At 36.2% G+C, this 16816-nt stretch overlaps 1 protein-coding gene across 2 annotated transcripts in view; it reads left to right on the forward strand.

Annotated features, from left to right (window-relative positions):
* The window catches only part of LOC148661720 (attractin-like protein 1), a 429208-nt gene that overhangs the window by 154782 nt on the left and 257610 nt on the right, over positions 1–16816 (forward strand). For both annotated transcript variants that reach the window (XM_088635864.1, XM_088635865.1), the window contains exon 20: positions 13210–13303. In XM_088635864.1, coding sequence (XP_088491990.1) covers positions 13210–13303 — 94 coding nt within the window. The remainder of the gene's footprint in view (positions 1–13209; positions 13304–16816) is intronic.

Consider the following 16816-nt stretch of genomic DNA (forward strand, 5'->3'; position numbering starts at 1 on the left):
GCAGTGAAAAAAAGATATCTAGTTTTTTTTCCGTTTTTGCACACCATTTAGCCAGATTGACTAAATTAAAATGTTTTTGTTTAACATCTGTATATAAAGAGTGCAGGTGCTGAAAGAAACATTTTAAATAGGAAACAGCAGTGATAAAACAGACTTAATACACAGAAAACAGATAGAATATCTATTTAAGAGCCATCTGCTGACGACTCCAAAAAGCGGGCTGCTGTGCACAAACAGCTCATCACATCTGGCATGCACTTTTGTGATTTAAGTGGTGAAAAGAGCACAGGCACTGGACAAATGTGTTATAGTCAGAATCATACTTCATGTTCTGGACAAACAGATGTGTGTAGCACCATCCAAAGAACTCTGTATCCCTGAATGCTTGTTTCCAAAGCAGAAGGGTTCTGGGGGTGCATTTTCCTTGTATGGTTTTGTTGCACTTATAGAAGCCATGCTCAATGCTAATTGGCATTTGATGTAATGATGATGATGATGATAATAATGATGATGATGATGATAATAATAATAATTGCTTACACTTATATAGCGCTTTTCTGGACACTCCACTCAAAGCGCTTTACAGGTAATGGGGACTCCCCTCCACCACCACCAATGTGCAGCATCCACCTGGATGATACGATGGCAACCATAGTGCACCAGAACGCTCACCACACATCAGCTATTAGTGGGGAGGAGAGCAGAGTAATGAAGCCAATTCATAGATGGGGATTATTAGGAGGCCATGATTGGTAAGGGCCAATGGGAAATGATGATGATGTGATCGTCTCTACCCCATTTTGCAACATTTCTTTCCTGCAAGAAGGGTTATCTTCCTGGCTGACATGCCACTGTTCCCAGATCGAATATGGTCAGTCAGTGGTTTGATGAATATTACTCTAATCTTATCCATCACCTTCTCATTCACCATATCTGAACTCAAATCAAACATACAGTATACTAGACATTTTGGAATGACATCTGAGATTCTGTTTTCCACTTCTAGCAAAAGGCTGGAAGTTGATGAATAGTGCTGCATTCCACTACAGAGTTACAATTGTTGTAACAGATCAAACTGGCCATACAGGTTGGCTCAACATCCTATTAAGTGACTTTACATTGTTTTTTCCATTTTTTGTTCACTACTTATGTTGTTTGGATAGCAGGGTAAATGCTCATGACTTTGAGTATCATTGTGCACAGCAGGTATTGTACAAGCTGAAATAATATGATTTTACTTTCCTTCCATTTTCCTGCATCACAGTCCTGCTTGGGAGAAGCTATGTGGTTAGGGGAGTACACACTTTATGTTCACTTACACCACTTATCTGGTTTAAAAATCTGTGCATGACATGACAGTAAATTAAGATGCTTATTTGTTCCCAATTTCTCTGCAGTTTCAGTGTATTTAAATCCTACTTAAAATTGATTCTGCCAGCTCCCAAAGGAAAACTTTGTGAGCTTCTCTAATGAGCTTACAGTCAGGGCTGTTTTAGATGAAACTGATGCACTTTTCCTCCCTACCTTTCCAGTCTTTGATTCAGGTTTAAATAGAAAAATAAATTTAGCCTTCTCTTAAATGACAGGAATATGTGTCTTACATAAAGAACATTGAGTTGATAGTTTCCGGTTTAACATTTTTTAGATGGGAAAAAAATAATTGGCATGCACATACACACTTACATTTCTTCAAGTGCTCAAGGAAAGAAGTGTCGTTTTTGCTGATTTCTAGAGATGCTGGTGTGTGTGTGTGTTCATGCACAGATTGAATTAGTGCAGTGTTTACAGTATCTTAAATCAAGTACACTGGTGTTGTTACTCGCTCAAGATTTCTTGTAAAAGTGTGATATTAGACAAGTGCAACTGTAAAAGAGATTAATACTCTTGTGCCCCACACTATATAGTGTTCCATTTTCCTGTTTCTAAGCCTTGGACAACTGTTCTCAGATTTTTTTACTGCTGAGTACTGTACATCATTGTTTAAAAACGTTTCCTTTCCTTATATACTCACCTCTATGCTGCTGCCATTGTTGCTTATTCTGCAGAACAATGCTGCCTCCTACAAAGGTGAGCCTCTGAGCTCATACAGTATTTTGGCCTGAAAGTACATACTGTCAGATGTGATCTGCAGGCAACCCATGTAACTACAAAGCCTTTTCATTTCTGAATAATTAACTTATAGTACATGTACTGTAGCATGTAGTGCCAGATTAAGTAAGCAAGCAGGTTGCTGAAATATATTCCTTGCAGACCTTTAGGACATTGTTTTATAGGGGGTTTTCTGTTATTCCCTTATTGAGATCTTTAAGATTGATAGCTGTGAATCAGTTCATCCTTTGCATATCCTTTTGAACATAACAATGCCTTGTCTGCACACTGGTAGTTCTTGAAGTCCTTCTTTCTGTTTGGGTATAAAAGGTTTTTTTGCCATCAAACATGAGCCTTAATGAAAAATGCAACCAGTATAAACACTGAATACCACTTGTATGGCCCAGGATGCCATAAAGGAGAAGTGCATCCCAGAGGTTCCTGGGATTCCTCAAGAATCAACTGGAGAACAGGATCCATCCACGTTTTACATTATCACTGGTCCTCTGTATTTACTGTACACTAAAAGGGAGTAAGATTTCCATTTGCTATACTTACCAGCTGTAGAATGCCTGAAGAAAACCATGCACTTTGTTGTAAATGTTACGTTTTTCCATAAAAAAGCAGAAAAGGTTGGGGAGGCTATCAGAAAAAGACTCCATAGTTATCTGAGTGCAAGGCCCTTAATTTATTATATAGCACTTTCTTGCTGCTTTGACCAAAATTAAATGATGGTTCCCCTCCTTCTGCTTTGAAATCCAATTTAAGTACAAACACAATTTGTCAAATTTGTTCTTATGCATTGTATGGTCTTTTTGTAATTACTGTAGGTGCTTTCATGGGTTGACATTTTATGTGTTAAGTGAATGATATTGTCATCATCTCTCAGATGAATAGATTAACATATATTTTTATTACAAAACTGGGGTTTTAATTTTTCATTTATTTATTGGCTAATCTGTGTGTATTTCCACTGGGCTCTTTTCTGTAAATGAGGCTTGACCGGTTGGTTACCAATTATTACATTTCTTAGCTCATTCCTTTTTGTGGTGGAAGTTTAAAAACCCTGGGAATATGGGCTGTGAAATAAGATAAGCAGATGTTTGAGCACTAGAAAGACATATTAGTATAGCTTTGAAAACATTTTTTAAAAGTGAAGAAGTATTGCTTGAAGCCATGCAGATTAATTTTAATGTACAGTAGGTCAAAAAGCCTATATTATGCCTGGTGCAATTAAAATAGTAATATTTTCATGGATAAAAGTGATGCAGGATTATATGTCCACCTCAGTTATAAAATGATATCTCCCGAGGGTTCATATGATCTAGAAATGTTTAGGTCAACTTTGTTTTACAGTGGAACTTTGAAAAAGAAAGGTCTTAGGTGTTCTGTGCACTTTTGGAGCAACTTAATAGGACAAATAGCACATGAGCTCTGTGATAAGTAAAGGATCCTCACTTAAAAACAGCTTTACTATTTTTTAAAATGTATGCATACTGTCGACTGTAACATTCTCAAAATGTAGCCTATTGTTCGGTTTTAACCTTGCGCACCATATTTAATTTAAATATGATTATGGTGTTGAGCTCTTAGAAACTTAAAATCAAATATTTCAAGAACTGGTTTCAAAGACCAAGGCTAAAATTTAATTGCTTGTCTTTTTTTCTCCAATATGCTTTGCAAGGAAATTCTGATCAAACAAAGAACATTTTTGACTCTGCAAAACGTGATTCTAAGAGTATAAAACCGGTTTTGATTGCATAGGAAATGTATCTTGATAATTTTGAATTTTGAAGAAATTAAGCAAAGCTTATATTATGGTCTTTCCAAATTAGTTTACATTCATCCAGTGTTATTGCTGTCTGAACCCTTAGACATGCAGTCTTCAACTTTAGTTTTGCCTGCCAGAAAGAACATTGTCTTGACAGCATGTTTATTGGCACAAGATAAAAAGGACACCAGATAAAGCAACCAGAGCATAGAATACTGTATGTGGAATATGTTGTATCAGTAACATTTAACAAGCAGTGTTTTGTAATGTGGTCATTGAAAAATTTAACTGGAAAGAAATAATCTGTTTTAAAAACCCACTGCAGTTGTCGTGTCCAAATTAATTTGGGGTCTTCTAGGTCTTACAGGCTCCGCTAATCCAGTTTATGAAGTCAACTGGATGTAGTGGTTTCTGCCATCCTTCCACGTGTTTTTTCTGGGCATTGTAGAGCAGTGTTTCTCAATCTGTTCCATCTCACAACAACATAAATCTAAAATTTTTGGCCCACACATCCCAATGTAAGGGTATTATTATTAATATTATAAACAAAACATATTTCAGTATTTAATTGGAGTTTGCCTCAAAATTAACAGTTGCCTTATCCTGGCATGAATTGATGACTGTGAAATCCAGAGTCATTGTTCAGCCACTCTTGGATTTTGTCTGTATGTTATTTCGCATGTGTACTGTTTCACAGCATCACAAGGTTGGTAACTCTACTTAGGTTACTCTACATATAGGTAGAACAGTTTATTAACTTTTTGCAAATATGTGACTTTTTGGGCTGCACAGTTGTGCAGTGGTTAGCATTGCTGCCTCACAGAGCTGTGGCCTGGGTTGATATCTGTGTGGAGTTCATATGCTCTCTCTGTGTTCATGTAGGTTTTCTTCGGCAATCCAAAGACATACTATACCGGTAGGTTAATTGGCTTCTAGGAAAAACTGACCCTAGTGTGAGTGTGTGCATGTTTGTCTGTGTGCCTGGGATAGGCTCCAGCTCCCCTGTGATTCTGTGCTTAAATAATAAAGTGGTTAAATAATGGATGGATGAGTGTAACTTTTCTAAACTAACGTGGTGCACCTTTAGTGTCTGAAGGTACAGCTACGCCAAAGCACATCGGTTGAAAAAACACTGATATAGGGAAGTTGGTGAGGTGACATTTTAATTGTCATGAAAAACAAGTGGTAATGATCAGATAAGGGCTACAGCATCAGTGAAGTATACTGAAACCTATTTCTTTCCAGTCACCAGTAAAGGATGTCTGAGTTAAAAAAAAGATTATCGCTGAACAAATAAGAGTGTCGCTGACCCTAGCAAAGCCTACAGTATGTCCCTATTTTGCCATCAGTACATTATTAAAACTTTTATACAAGATATTAATTGTTGATTGGTCGCTTAAAGAGCCTTATTGCACTTCTTGTTTCTGGACATTCACCTTCAAAGGAAAGGAGGTTACGTATAATTGACTAGACAAACCAGCAGTTGCTATACCTAGCATACCTACAATACCTACAAAATTGTAGGTATATGTGTATACAGTATAGTATTTGATGACCAGGAGATATTTAGAACCAGAAGAAGGAATTTCAGAAGGAAATGGACAATGGTACTGTTGAGAATATTGATTTCTCCTGTGCTCACCTAACCTTGGTCTGTTGTACTGCTCTCCATTTGGGTTTCTAATTCATTTAATAGTGGTTTTATGACAAGTATTAGTGGTTTGCATTGCTTGAATAACATAAGACAGACCAGTGTTGGGTTTTGCTAATGCTTTGTAATATTTTATTTTCCAAATTGGCATTTTTCTCCTCTGACTGTATCACAATTAGCAGAAGTTCAGCAAAGGTCATTTACTGGGGAAGTAGAGGACTGCATTGAAATTTTAAAATGTTAGTGTGACTCACCAAAAACACTTTTTGGAGGGAAAATATTTTTTTCCTGTATTTTATTAACACTAAATTTATTTTGAAAATTCTCGCACCATATTGCTTGAAATCACAAAGGATTACATTGAGGATTTGATCGTTTGTGTATTTACAGTAGATATCATTTAAAAGTATATCAGATACCTTATGACATTTAATTATTTCAACATTGCAAGTGAATGTGCTTCTCCCAGTTGTTAACCTTAGAAATTATCAGCAAACTATTTTGTTTTGCCATCATTTTGCTTGTATACCATTTTTGGTACTACGATATGCCATATACTGTTTCATACACAGTATGAGTACACAGTTCATGGAAATACAGTATGTGTCCATATACAGCAAATAAAACAAGACACTGACAATACTTGATTAATTCCTACCTCGTGGCTCTAATTTATTTCATTTGGAGTTAACACAAAGAAAAAAAGAAACCAAATCTTGAGATTTGTGGACGCTGCACATTGGTGGTGGTGGAGGGGATCCCCATTACCTGTAAAGCGCTTTGAGTGTAGTGTCCAGAAAAGCGCTATATAAGTGTAAGCAATTATTAATTATTATAATTACTTGTACTTAACTGTTCTTCTGAATTCCATCTTTCCAAAGGGCCTTGCTTATCCAAAGTTTAAGTATGAATAAGTGATTGAATTATTTATTATGATTGTTTATGAAGAAAATACTAGAGTATGACACTAGTACTGATAAAATCAACAGATAAAGGAGACTGAACAGAAGGCAAAACTGCATAAATTAAATAACTCCCTCTTTATGGAGCACCAATATGCTATGCCCTGTATTAATTAAATCACTCCCTCTGTATAAGGAGCCAATATTCAGCTTCCTATATAGTACATCACTGCTATTATTTAGAAATCATGAATGGGTCTTGGAATGCCCATTGGTGTTAACAGCAGAAGTCTGTGCTCTGTTTTTAATTATCCACACAGCTTAGGCACTGAATAAAATGTGTCCCTCCAGGTTTCCTATGCCTGGACATCGTGAGCTCCCTGCCAAGGCAAACATATTTTAAATGACTGCAGTTCTGTTAGACTTGTGGAAAAGTTATTCTAAGAACAATATTGTGTTGAGATTCTTATTTTAAAATAATTACAAATCAGCAGAAGGTGCACCTTATTAGAATTCTCCGTGTTTACATTTAACAATTTAATAATTTAAAATCATGGTTAGTACTTATGTTGGTATTTCAGGTTTTACTATTCCCTTGTAAAACTGTTTGTCTTTTAGTTACAGATTCTTTTGGTTACATAGTTCAGATATCCCTGAATGTCTTGCCCAAAGCAAGAATAATTTTTGTAATGTTTTGTTGTTTTTCTAATGTAGTCTTTGAAGACTGAGACAATGATAAGTGATATAACTTTTCAAGATATTCAGGTTCATCTGTTTCCTGCCAAAACATTTTTCAAGAAAACATGGATATTTCAAATAACAATTACTTCTGTAACAATAATGAGTAACACAGTGGAGAATCTCCACACTTTTTGGGTGTATCGCATATTCTGTATATTTTAACAGAAATCAACCAGTCTATAATGCAGTTTTTGTGGCTTTTCAAAATCTTTGTCACACTTAACTTCCATGGGGCATTGTATCAGCTCTGTTGTGTTCAAATGTGTAGCGAATGCCAAACAACACAGGATGCCTGAAGACATCTGTTCTTGTTGACTGTGTAATTTATCACTCGATTGGTGGTTCCTCAGCTCCTCTGTTTGACCAACCTGACAGAATGACGAAGCAGGGCTCATGCTATGGCAGCCGCTAGGTGCTGTAATTAAACAGGGCCCTACTTGAAGCGACACACAAATTACTGCACTGTTTGAGTGAAATAACAAAAAATATTTATGCAGAACCTCTTTTGGACCTTTTCACCTTCTGCTTACAGCAGTGCTTGCTGACAGGTAATGTGGAGAACCCTCCAGGACGTGAGTACACCTTACAGAATGTGTCAAATATTCACAAGGTCAGTACTTGCTGTCCAATGACACTACACTGTCATTGAAAGTCAAAAACTGTCAGCTTCGGATTCCCATGGAAAATGTACTCTTTATACATTCTTAACCCAAAAAATACACATAGATCTCCAACAGAATTCAGTGATCTTTACACATTACATCAACTTTGTTTTCCTGTCTAATTTACAGGTAGGTATTGTTATTTTGTATTTTTTTTTCTTGAATAAAACTATTTATTTTCAAGTGGTTTAGTTCTTAAGCAATTGTGGACATGATTGTAATTCCGTATGCAGTTGTCTGTCCCATGCTCTTTATGAACTGTCCTGATGCAGCTCATATCTGAGGAGGAATGAGCTGTTGTACATGAACACTTGGCATTTCTGTGTGGTAGACAGGCACAAAGTTGAGTAATACAGAACACTCAAGTTATATTATTGTATATTATTGTCCAGGTGCAACGGTATTGTTTGGTACTGCTGAAGACAAAGAATGACTTCAGCAGCCAAAATTATTTTTATTAAAGTGGGTGTAGGGTGGTTGTGCATCTAATCTGGTAATAACCATTGTTTATTTTTTGGTGTGGAATGAGAGCTGTAACCTGAAGGTCTTGTGGGTTCAAATCTAGTCTATATCTTTCACCAATGGTGATTGTGCATAAGCAATTCTGGTTGTTGGCCCTGGTACTGTACCTGTGGGTGAGAGGATTAGAGTTGCTTCTGTTCTCTAGTTGACTTTTAGCTCTGCTAATAACATTCGATTCTAGATCATTGGAGGTTATACACGATTTGGCAATTGTAAATCTGAGAAAGGTATTTTTTTTATCAAGACTCTGTTTTAAGAGACATTTGTTCTAATGTTGGCATGCTTTTCCCCCCTAAAAGCAATGTAATTTTTCTGAATTGGACTAAAATTGGTGCATCACTCTTCTGTGCTTACACACATGCCAGTAGATTTTTTGTTTCAATGAAGTAAATTAAATCAAATGCTGCTGAATGGCAGCACTGAGATGATAATTTGTGCCAATATTTGCTGTAGGGTTTTATTTATACAGATCAATTGTGTAAAGTTTGCCAAAGAGTCTTTTATTATAATCAATGTCTTGCAATGCTGTAGAAAAGAAAGTTAGCATAAATCAAGGCATTTGGCATAGTGTCGGATAAGGCGCATACCCTTCCAACTAAAAATTTGTTGCCACTTAGGATCTGTGCACTAGTTGCTTATTCAGCAGTTGCATGTCATAACGGAGCAGAGACTCTTGAGCAACGTGATGGATGAAGTGTTGAAAATCTGTGGAGATATGTAACAAATTCCTCTCATTTTTTATCAGTGAGACATTATAAAATTATTTGAACTGGATTTATCATAATGATTAATAATGATGATTAAACAATCAATATTGCTTTTTTGTCTTAGTCCTGTTTTTGTTTGTGCTTTGTGGGAGGTTAGTGTACATTAACTAGACCTTATTCTTTTTGGAATCACATATTCATGAAGATCAGACCCTCTGTAACACATCTGTGATCTATGTTTGATGTTTTTTTTACTCTTTGTGAAATCTATTTTCTTCAAAGTAATGTTTGTTTTTCCCTTTGTGATGTGATGGATATTGTCTTGAGTGTGGGCTTGTAGATTTTACATCTGATCACAGTTCTTTGTCATCATCTGCTTTGCAGCACTCTTGATACACTGGTACAATGACCTTTTTTGTGTTAGTTTTTTTTGTTTTCCAATGCAAAAAGGAACTGGAAAATAAAACATTTCCCTCAACCATATGTCATCCAAATCAATGGTACTTCTCCATTTCTAAGAACCCCCAGTGGCTCACAGCTGCAGTGGACCCACCATGCAATAAGCCTTTGCCTGCATCCATGGCAGCACTTCTGCAATACCTCCACTGGCACCACAAATCCTAGCAGTTGAAAGTTCTATATAAATAATCTCATGAAAAGCCAGGATTCTTTGAGGCCAGCAGAGGGACTACAGAGACCCTTAATGGGGTGCTATCAAATTTTTTACAGCGGTTAGACTAGCTAACCACATTCATTTCTGCAAATGCAAATAGCCAAGTTTAATTTAGATTTGATCACCAAGGAATATTCATAGGTAGAATATGAAAAAATAACAGAAACCTGTTTCTTGAAGAAAGAAACTACTACCCTTGGACAATACCACTGATAGTAGATAGTAACCACTGCTACAGTATATGAAGCTATATATGTATATAAGTCTGTTGCTGTGTTTATAATGTGAGGAAAACAGTGAACATCATCAGAAAACGGGCCCTTTAATAAAATCCTTGTGATCATGGTGGACTTAGTCATATAATCCTCTACTGGCATATAGCAGTGCATATAGCAGTTCAGGTGGATTGGAAACAAACTCACAGCAATATAATATGGTCTCTATAAACAATTTTTCTTTTGGTTTTGATACATTTTGTGGTAGTCTTGAGATAGTTTCCCAGAGGTACTATAAATTGATGAAACCAGAATTATTGGTTAATCTCCCTTAATGAATGTTAACAAACCCAATGGAAAAGCACGAGTCAGGGTAACACATTATTAAATTGAATTCACATTGAACAGAAAGCCATTTTGTTTTAAGCAATTTCTTTTTACACTTGATTTCCTCTCTCGTTTTGGATCTGCAAAACCTGTGCATGGTGTTATGTGCATTAATTAAAATGTTAACTTTCCTCAGTCATCCAGTGTTTTAAGCAATTGTTACACAGTTCCAGACAGTGGTGGTTGATTTATTGGGCATAACTGCCATCAGGTTGTTTTTTTTTTAAGTACATTTGTTGGTGGGCACTGTAGACTGTTTTCTTGATGGCACAGATGGAAGGTAATGATGCTCTTAGAGTTTATAAGTTGTGAATCCATAATAGCTCTATGTCAGCAAAACAAGGCTGATAATCATATCACCTTTAAAACCCAGGAATGAGCACTTGCTAGCAATTAACTCTGTCAATCCATGATAACAGATGTGATTGGCATTATATCACAATGCAGCTTTTAGAAGTAAAATAAAAAGCTTCACTTGAAGAAATGCGGTACATTGGATATACGTATAAACTACATGTTTAAAACCAAATTTGTTTAGAGATGATTTACTGTGTAATGTGCTTTGGGTTAAAAGCTATAACCTTTGCAGGCTAATATAGCAGATACAAATTAAGGTATAGAAAATATTCCTTTGTTCTTGTCTTAAGATATAGATGATGTTCCTTTGTTCTTGTTCACAGACTGTCGCAGTTCGTGTAGCTTAAGGAATTTGTGTGCTGCCTTTTGCTAGATTTAAATGCTGAACAAGCATCTCTGGAACCGTGATGCTCCAGTTGTATTATCTGAGTAAATTTTATAGATCATAATTTAGCTATAAATCATCCCGCATCCGAGACCTGCTGGAGCAGCTCCTCGTAGATTTCTGTATTGCCTTTCTTCATCCGTCCTTCATTTCCAGAACATAATTAAGCATATCTTTACTGAAACCCCTGAAGCTGTGGAGTGCATGCTGTTTTGTACTTTGCAGGGATGTGTTTTAATTTGAGCAGCGCATTTTTTTGTGGACACTGAAATGCAGGGTCTTGTGTTCAGGGTGCATTTTTTTTTGCTTGATCTCGTCTTTAACATTTCTTCTTAAAATAATTCCCCTTTGAAAGTTGCCATGTACAGTAGATGTTAGAATTAACATGTAGGCCTATATTGTAGTTGGTGTAAATATGCATTAGTTATTATCCCCCAAAATTCTGTCTACGTTTTGTATATAAATAAAAACTACACTTGTCCTTGAGTGTCTACAAGATGTCTACAAGAGATGAATATATAAAACACAGCTGTTTTAGGAATTTTAAATTGTTCGTTATATTAATACAGCCAATGAAACGCATTATTTCTGTCTCGAGCACTGTGCTATGGAGGGCCGTTGCCAGGGAATAGATCTAAAAATTATGACTTTATTTCTCGCAATTGTGATCTAAAATCTCGTACTTTCAACTGTTTCTCGCAATTCCGACATTGTATTTCAAAATTACTTCTACTTCTTCAAATGGTTAGTGGTGCAAATTAAAGTAGCACAGGTTGCCATGAACACTATAGAATGCAAATAGAGCCTCAGTGTTAGGTTGGAGGTTTCTAGTAATGATTCTGACATCTGTAACAGATTATACTTCACCTGGCTATTATTTACCAAAAGAAAAAAAGGATAATTAGGGCATTCATTTAAATAATTGCTAATATCCTGAGACAAAAGCACATTCTGGAGTTTTAAGACCACTGTTAGTCTCTATTTGCCTTGGGTGTAAGTCTTTACCTCCCCTGTTGAAACCTGAGCGCCATGTCTTTCTCCAGTCACTTGTTCTGCGCCATTGCAGCTGAGAGATGAGTGAGAGATGAGTACATGTGATGAAAGGTCTTATGTTTAGTGATTTCTTTCTCTTGGTATTACTTTTGATACTGTTTTTTGTTATCACATATGCCCAAACAAATCTGGACTTGCTAAATAGGGTTGTCACTTATTTAATTTAAGAGCGGCAGTGGTTATAGATTATTATTACATTATTACATTACTAATTTCATCACACCAGTTTTAGCATTCATCCATTATCTGTATGCTGTTTTCTATATACCAACCAATTCTTAGTCACTCTTTTTTTCCTAAGTACCTCCTGTTTGAAATTGGAGAACTTTATCAAAAGCCTTTCAAAAATATAAATAATTTTTTTAATGCAAAAATTATTTTGCTCCATGCATATTCATTGCTGTGCTTTGTTCATTAAACTCTTAAGCTGGTTAGGCAAAACCCATGTTTTCGATTTCCATGTTGACTATGATTTCCATAGAGGTGATCCTTTTCTTATAATAATTCTTATTCTAATAATTTAATCATTATTTTTATTGAATTTAATGATTGAATAATTTTCTCATAGAATCATTGAATCATTATTGAATAATTTTTATGATGCCTTTTTGTAGTTTTGACAAACAACCTGTTACATTTTAAATATACAGTTCACATCTTGAATTTGGTTTCTAGCAGACGGTTTTAAAGAAGACGTAAAATTTTGACGTTCAGCTGGCTGAACTGAATGAGTTTGCTGGTTTTGCCTAAAGTGTAATGATATTTCTACACACAAGGCAGATAATTCATTGCATTGTTTTGATGTGTGTTACAAAGAACAAAAATATTTAAAGAAAGTTCCAATCTTTGTTGGAAATAATAGCATATGTTAGAGATTTCACAAATATGTTTGTACTAAACATCAAGGAAAATAGCATTTTTAATGAACCCATGAAGCAGCTAATTACCATGTGTGTTCCTTCTGAAATGGAGCTGTAATTCTGCATTACTGTTTGCCAATTAGACATGAAACGCTCACTGACTTTCAGTGCTTTAAATTGTCAGTGTTTATGGATCATTGTGATTAAATTGACCACCTTGTTTTCTCTCCCACAGCTTGTAAATGCAATGGACATGCAAATATTTGTCAAGTCCTCACGGGAAAATGTTACTGCACCACGAAAGGCATCAAAGGAGACCAGTGTCAACTGTAAGTACCCACGTTTGGGATTATGAGGAAGAATGTCGTTCTTCCAACCAGTACCAGTCTCTCCCAGTTAGTCATCATCAGACCCGTTTTCCAGTAATAATCTTCAGTGTTGTTCTGTTACTCATGCTTATAAAGAGAAGCATATTTTCTTCAGAATTAATTTAACCATAGCATTTTATCTATATTTTAACATTTTTCTGCGAATTACTTCTGTGATTTTTATTCATTTTTATCTTTAATGCTTTACCTTGCGTTCTGCATTGTCATTTCAGTTAGATTTTACAGTGAGTATTTCAGAGTTTTGATGGATCCATAGCTTCATCATCTGGCTTGCTGCATCATGTAACATGGTTAAGCTACTTTAGGTAAATGTGTCTGCTAACTATGCTGAGGAGTCCCCCTTACTGTCCATATACAAACCATAAAAGCACCACTGTCGGATGGAGTCTGGTTTACCTTTCCAGGTCTAGCTTTGCTTCTGAAAGCTGACAAGGTCAGGCCTCAAGGTGCTATAGCTAACTTAAGTGTGACTACAGTACGGTTGTGTGTGAGCTGCACTGGGACTGTGTTTTAAGCCCCATTTTCAGAGGACCAGAGAGAGTCAGCAGCCTGACTAGATGGTAATTAAGACAGCTTTTGAGGAGAAAAAGTCCTTAAATAACGCACTTAATATTCAGTAAGTGCATTGCAAGCATACCTTCTGATTTCTAAATTTGCCTTTGAAGGAAATTCATTTTTAATACGTCTTAAGCGCTACATTTTGGAAGCTTTATTTTGTTCAAGTAAGCCCTCTTGCCTTAAGTGGAGATACGAATTAAAGTTTAAGCAATTCACAGTCCAGAGAACTTAAGATCAGTAAAAGATAAATAAAAATAAACTGTTATGCCACCTGCAATTCAGACCCATCTTGTCGCAATGAATCACATCCTGTGAGTTGAAGTTATAGGATATGAGAAGTGCTCTACTGTTCTTCTTCCTATTACTCTGTTATGGTTGCTATGGTCTTGGCATTTGGGTAAATCAGGAGTTCAAAGGCTATTTATTGTTTCTAAGAATAAAGTTCAGGTTGTCACTCATTTAAGTAATCAGTAGTGTTTTAAACATGCACAACATTGGTTTGACCTCAGGAATAAACATGTATTATATACACGTTTTATATAACACATGAGTTGATGTTTCATTGGAATGTTCTGTTTGTCAAAACAAACATTTGCATATGTTCTTTTTTTTAGCAAAGAAATGGTGTTTGAAGTAAGTGTCATACAAGCTGCTTTCAGATGAGAGTGCAGCAGATGACAGGAAAGCAGCAGGCAGGACTCTTTTGTAGACTTTAGTCCCGATAGGCATTTGCTCTAAGAAACAGAACCTTTGCTCTTGACAAGAGTGCATTCAGGTGAAGTGGTATAAATGAAAGATTCTGCTTTGAACGTGTGAGGCTGGAACCTTGGAATTGGATTAAGGATTTTACAGCATTGCACATTTAGATGTTGTCGGATGTGATTGCAAAAGAAGATAAAAACCCAGAGGGGAAAAAAGGGAAACTGAATTTCCTCAATTTGAACACAACTACAGCTGCTTCTGATGCACCATGAAAGGAGTAGAAGGCTAAAGTGTTAAACTCTAGGTGTTGATTGTGGAGGCTAGATTTATATTCCTGTCAGGCATCCTATTGATTAGAGAGGCATAGCTGTAGGCCTGAGTAGTTTTAAAGGGAAAAAAAAATGTTTTCATTTATTTATTTCATAACTCTTCATGCTGCAGACTGAGCATGGAGTACAGGGGAGAGTTGACAAAAAAAGAAGAGATCTCCAATGATAAATAATTTGGATTAGAGCTGACTTTTAGGGCAAATGTATTCCAATATAAACTGCTGCTGAGATAAGGTAAGTTTTAAAGAAAAAGGAGAAGTTTTGAGAGCCCCTTGAAGCCATCAGATCCTGAATTCTTGTTATTACCTTGTGCATTGGGCTAGCATGTTCATATATCTTACCATTTGCTTACTGTGGCAAAGGAGACTTCATCGTAATTCTGTGAATTGAATGGATTTTAAAAGCCAGGAATTCTGAGCCCCCTGCTTCAATAATGTTTTTCACCAAGAGGGTGAACGAACATGCTCTTGGTTGTTTGTAGTTACTGATTTAAGTCATCAGTTACTCCAATACTGTTGCTTGACAAATTATCAATGTGCAATCCACAGGTTGCAGTGAATTTTGCCTATTGATTCTCTGTTTTTTGACCCAGGCTAATGCATCAGCAGCTGTTCTGTTGAATTAAACAGCAGACAAAATGAAAGCATCATTTATTTTAAATCAAGGTCCTATCATCAAAAGTAAAAGCCCCCATTTAGCTGTTTTTCAGTTCTCACTGAAAATGTTTTGGCCCCTGGGGATAACATATTGTTCTGTTTTCTTCCACAAGATGTGCATTGAATTTTCAGTTCCTGTTGGTAGACTTATGGTAACATTCAGAAGCATGAACTTGAATATTATAAAGACCTTTTTAGCTTGAAAATGTTTATATCCTTCCATCAGAATTGCCTTACTGTTGCATATTTTGGACTGTAACTCACTGTAAGAATGTTAAAAGGTCGAAACTGAGACGAGAAACACTTTAGGGACAACCTTTCTTTTTGTTCTACAATAAAATGAGGAAAATGCTGAAAAGAAGCATTATGTTTTTCAGGGAAACTAACAGATTAATAAAATGTCAGAGAACACAAGACAGGGTAGTTAAGAAGGGGTAGGGAGCAGGGGAGAATGAGGATCAAGACTCAGGGAAAAGAGGAGGAAAGGTGTTCAGCAAAACAAATAAGTAGAGGGGATTTTCAAGCAGACTAGTCTGTCATTGAGAGAAAGGGGAAGGTGAGATCCTAGTTTCAGGATAATTTGGGTTTTGGGGTGTCTTTCTGCAAGAGGAGTTGAGAGATCTGCAAGATCATGGCCACTAAAAGTGTAATGGGAAACTTCAACAAAATAATGCTGCAGGCAAATTTTAGTACCCTGTATTTGGAACTGCACTGACAGGTCAATATATGTTTGTGTTGGGCCTGATTTCAGTAATCTGGAGGAAAATGTAAAGTTGTTAAGAGAATGGGTTTTAAAACAATCGGTGCATAATGGGATTTTTGCTTCCTGACCAATTGTAAAGCAACACCATTACTACAGTGTTTAGATGTACATCATTTAGGGAAGGAAAAAAAACTATCATAGCCATGCCTTCTGTAACAATGCTAAGGAGGCACCATCCCAGCTGCAAGAAACCCGCACATTATAAAAAAAACAACTGAAGGGGTGGCTCAGCCCACATGACCTTGGACTGTGCCTGCAGTGAAAGCATCAGTGTTCATTCTTCATATTAAACATTCTTGATGTGAGTTGTAATGTTATGAAATGCTACATTTGTTTCGTGGTCTTATTGCCATTTTTGCATATAGGTGATGCTCTTTTCCGTTCATTCATAATGACCGGTAGTACAGTACATCTGTATAGAATAATATACTATGTGAAACCATCA

Source organism: Lepisosteus platostomus, chromosome 6 (assembly GCF_059453375.1).
Source record: "Lepisosteus platostomus isolate fLepPlt1 chromosome 6, fLepPlt1.hap1, whole genome shotgun sequence".
Taxonomy (NCBI): Eukaryota; Metazoa; Chordata; class Actinopteri; order Semionotiformes; family Lepisosteidae; genus Lepisosteus; species Lepisosteus platostomus.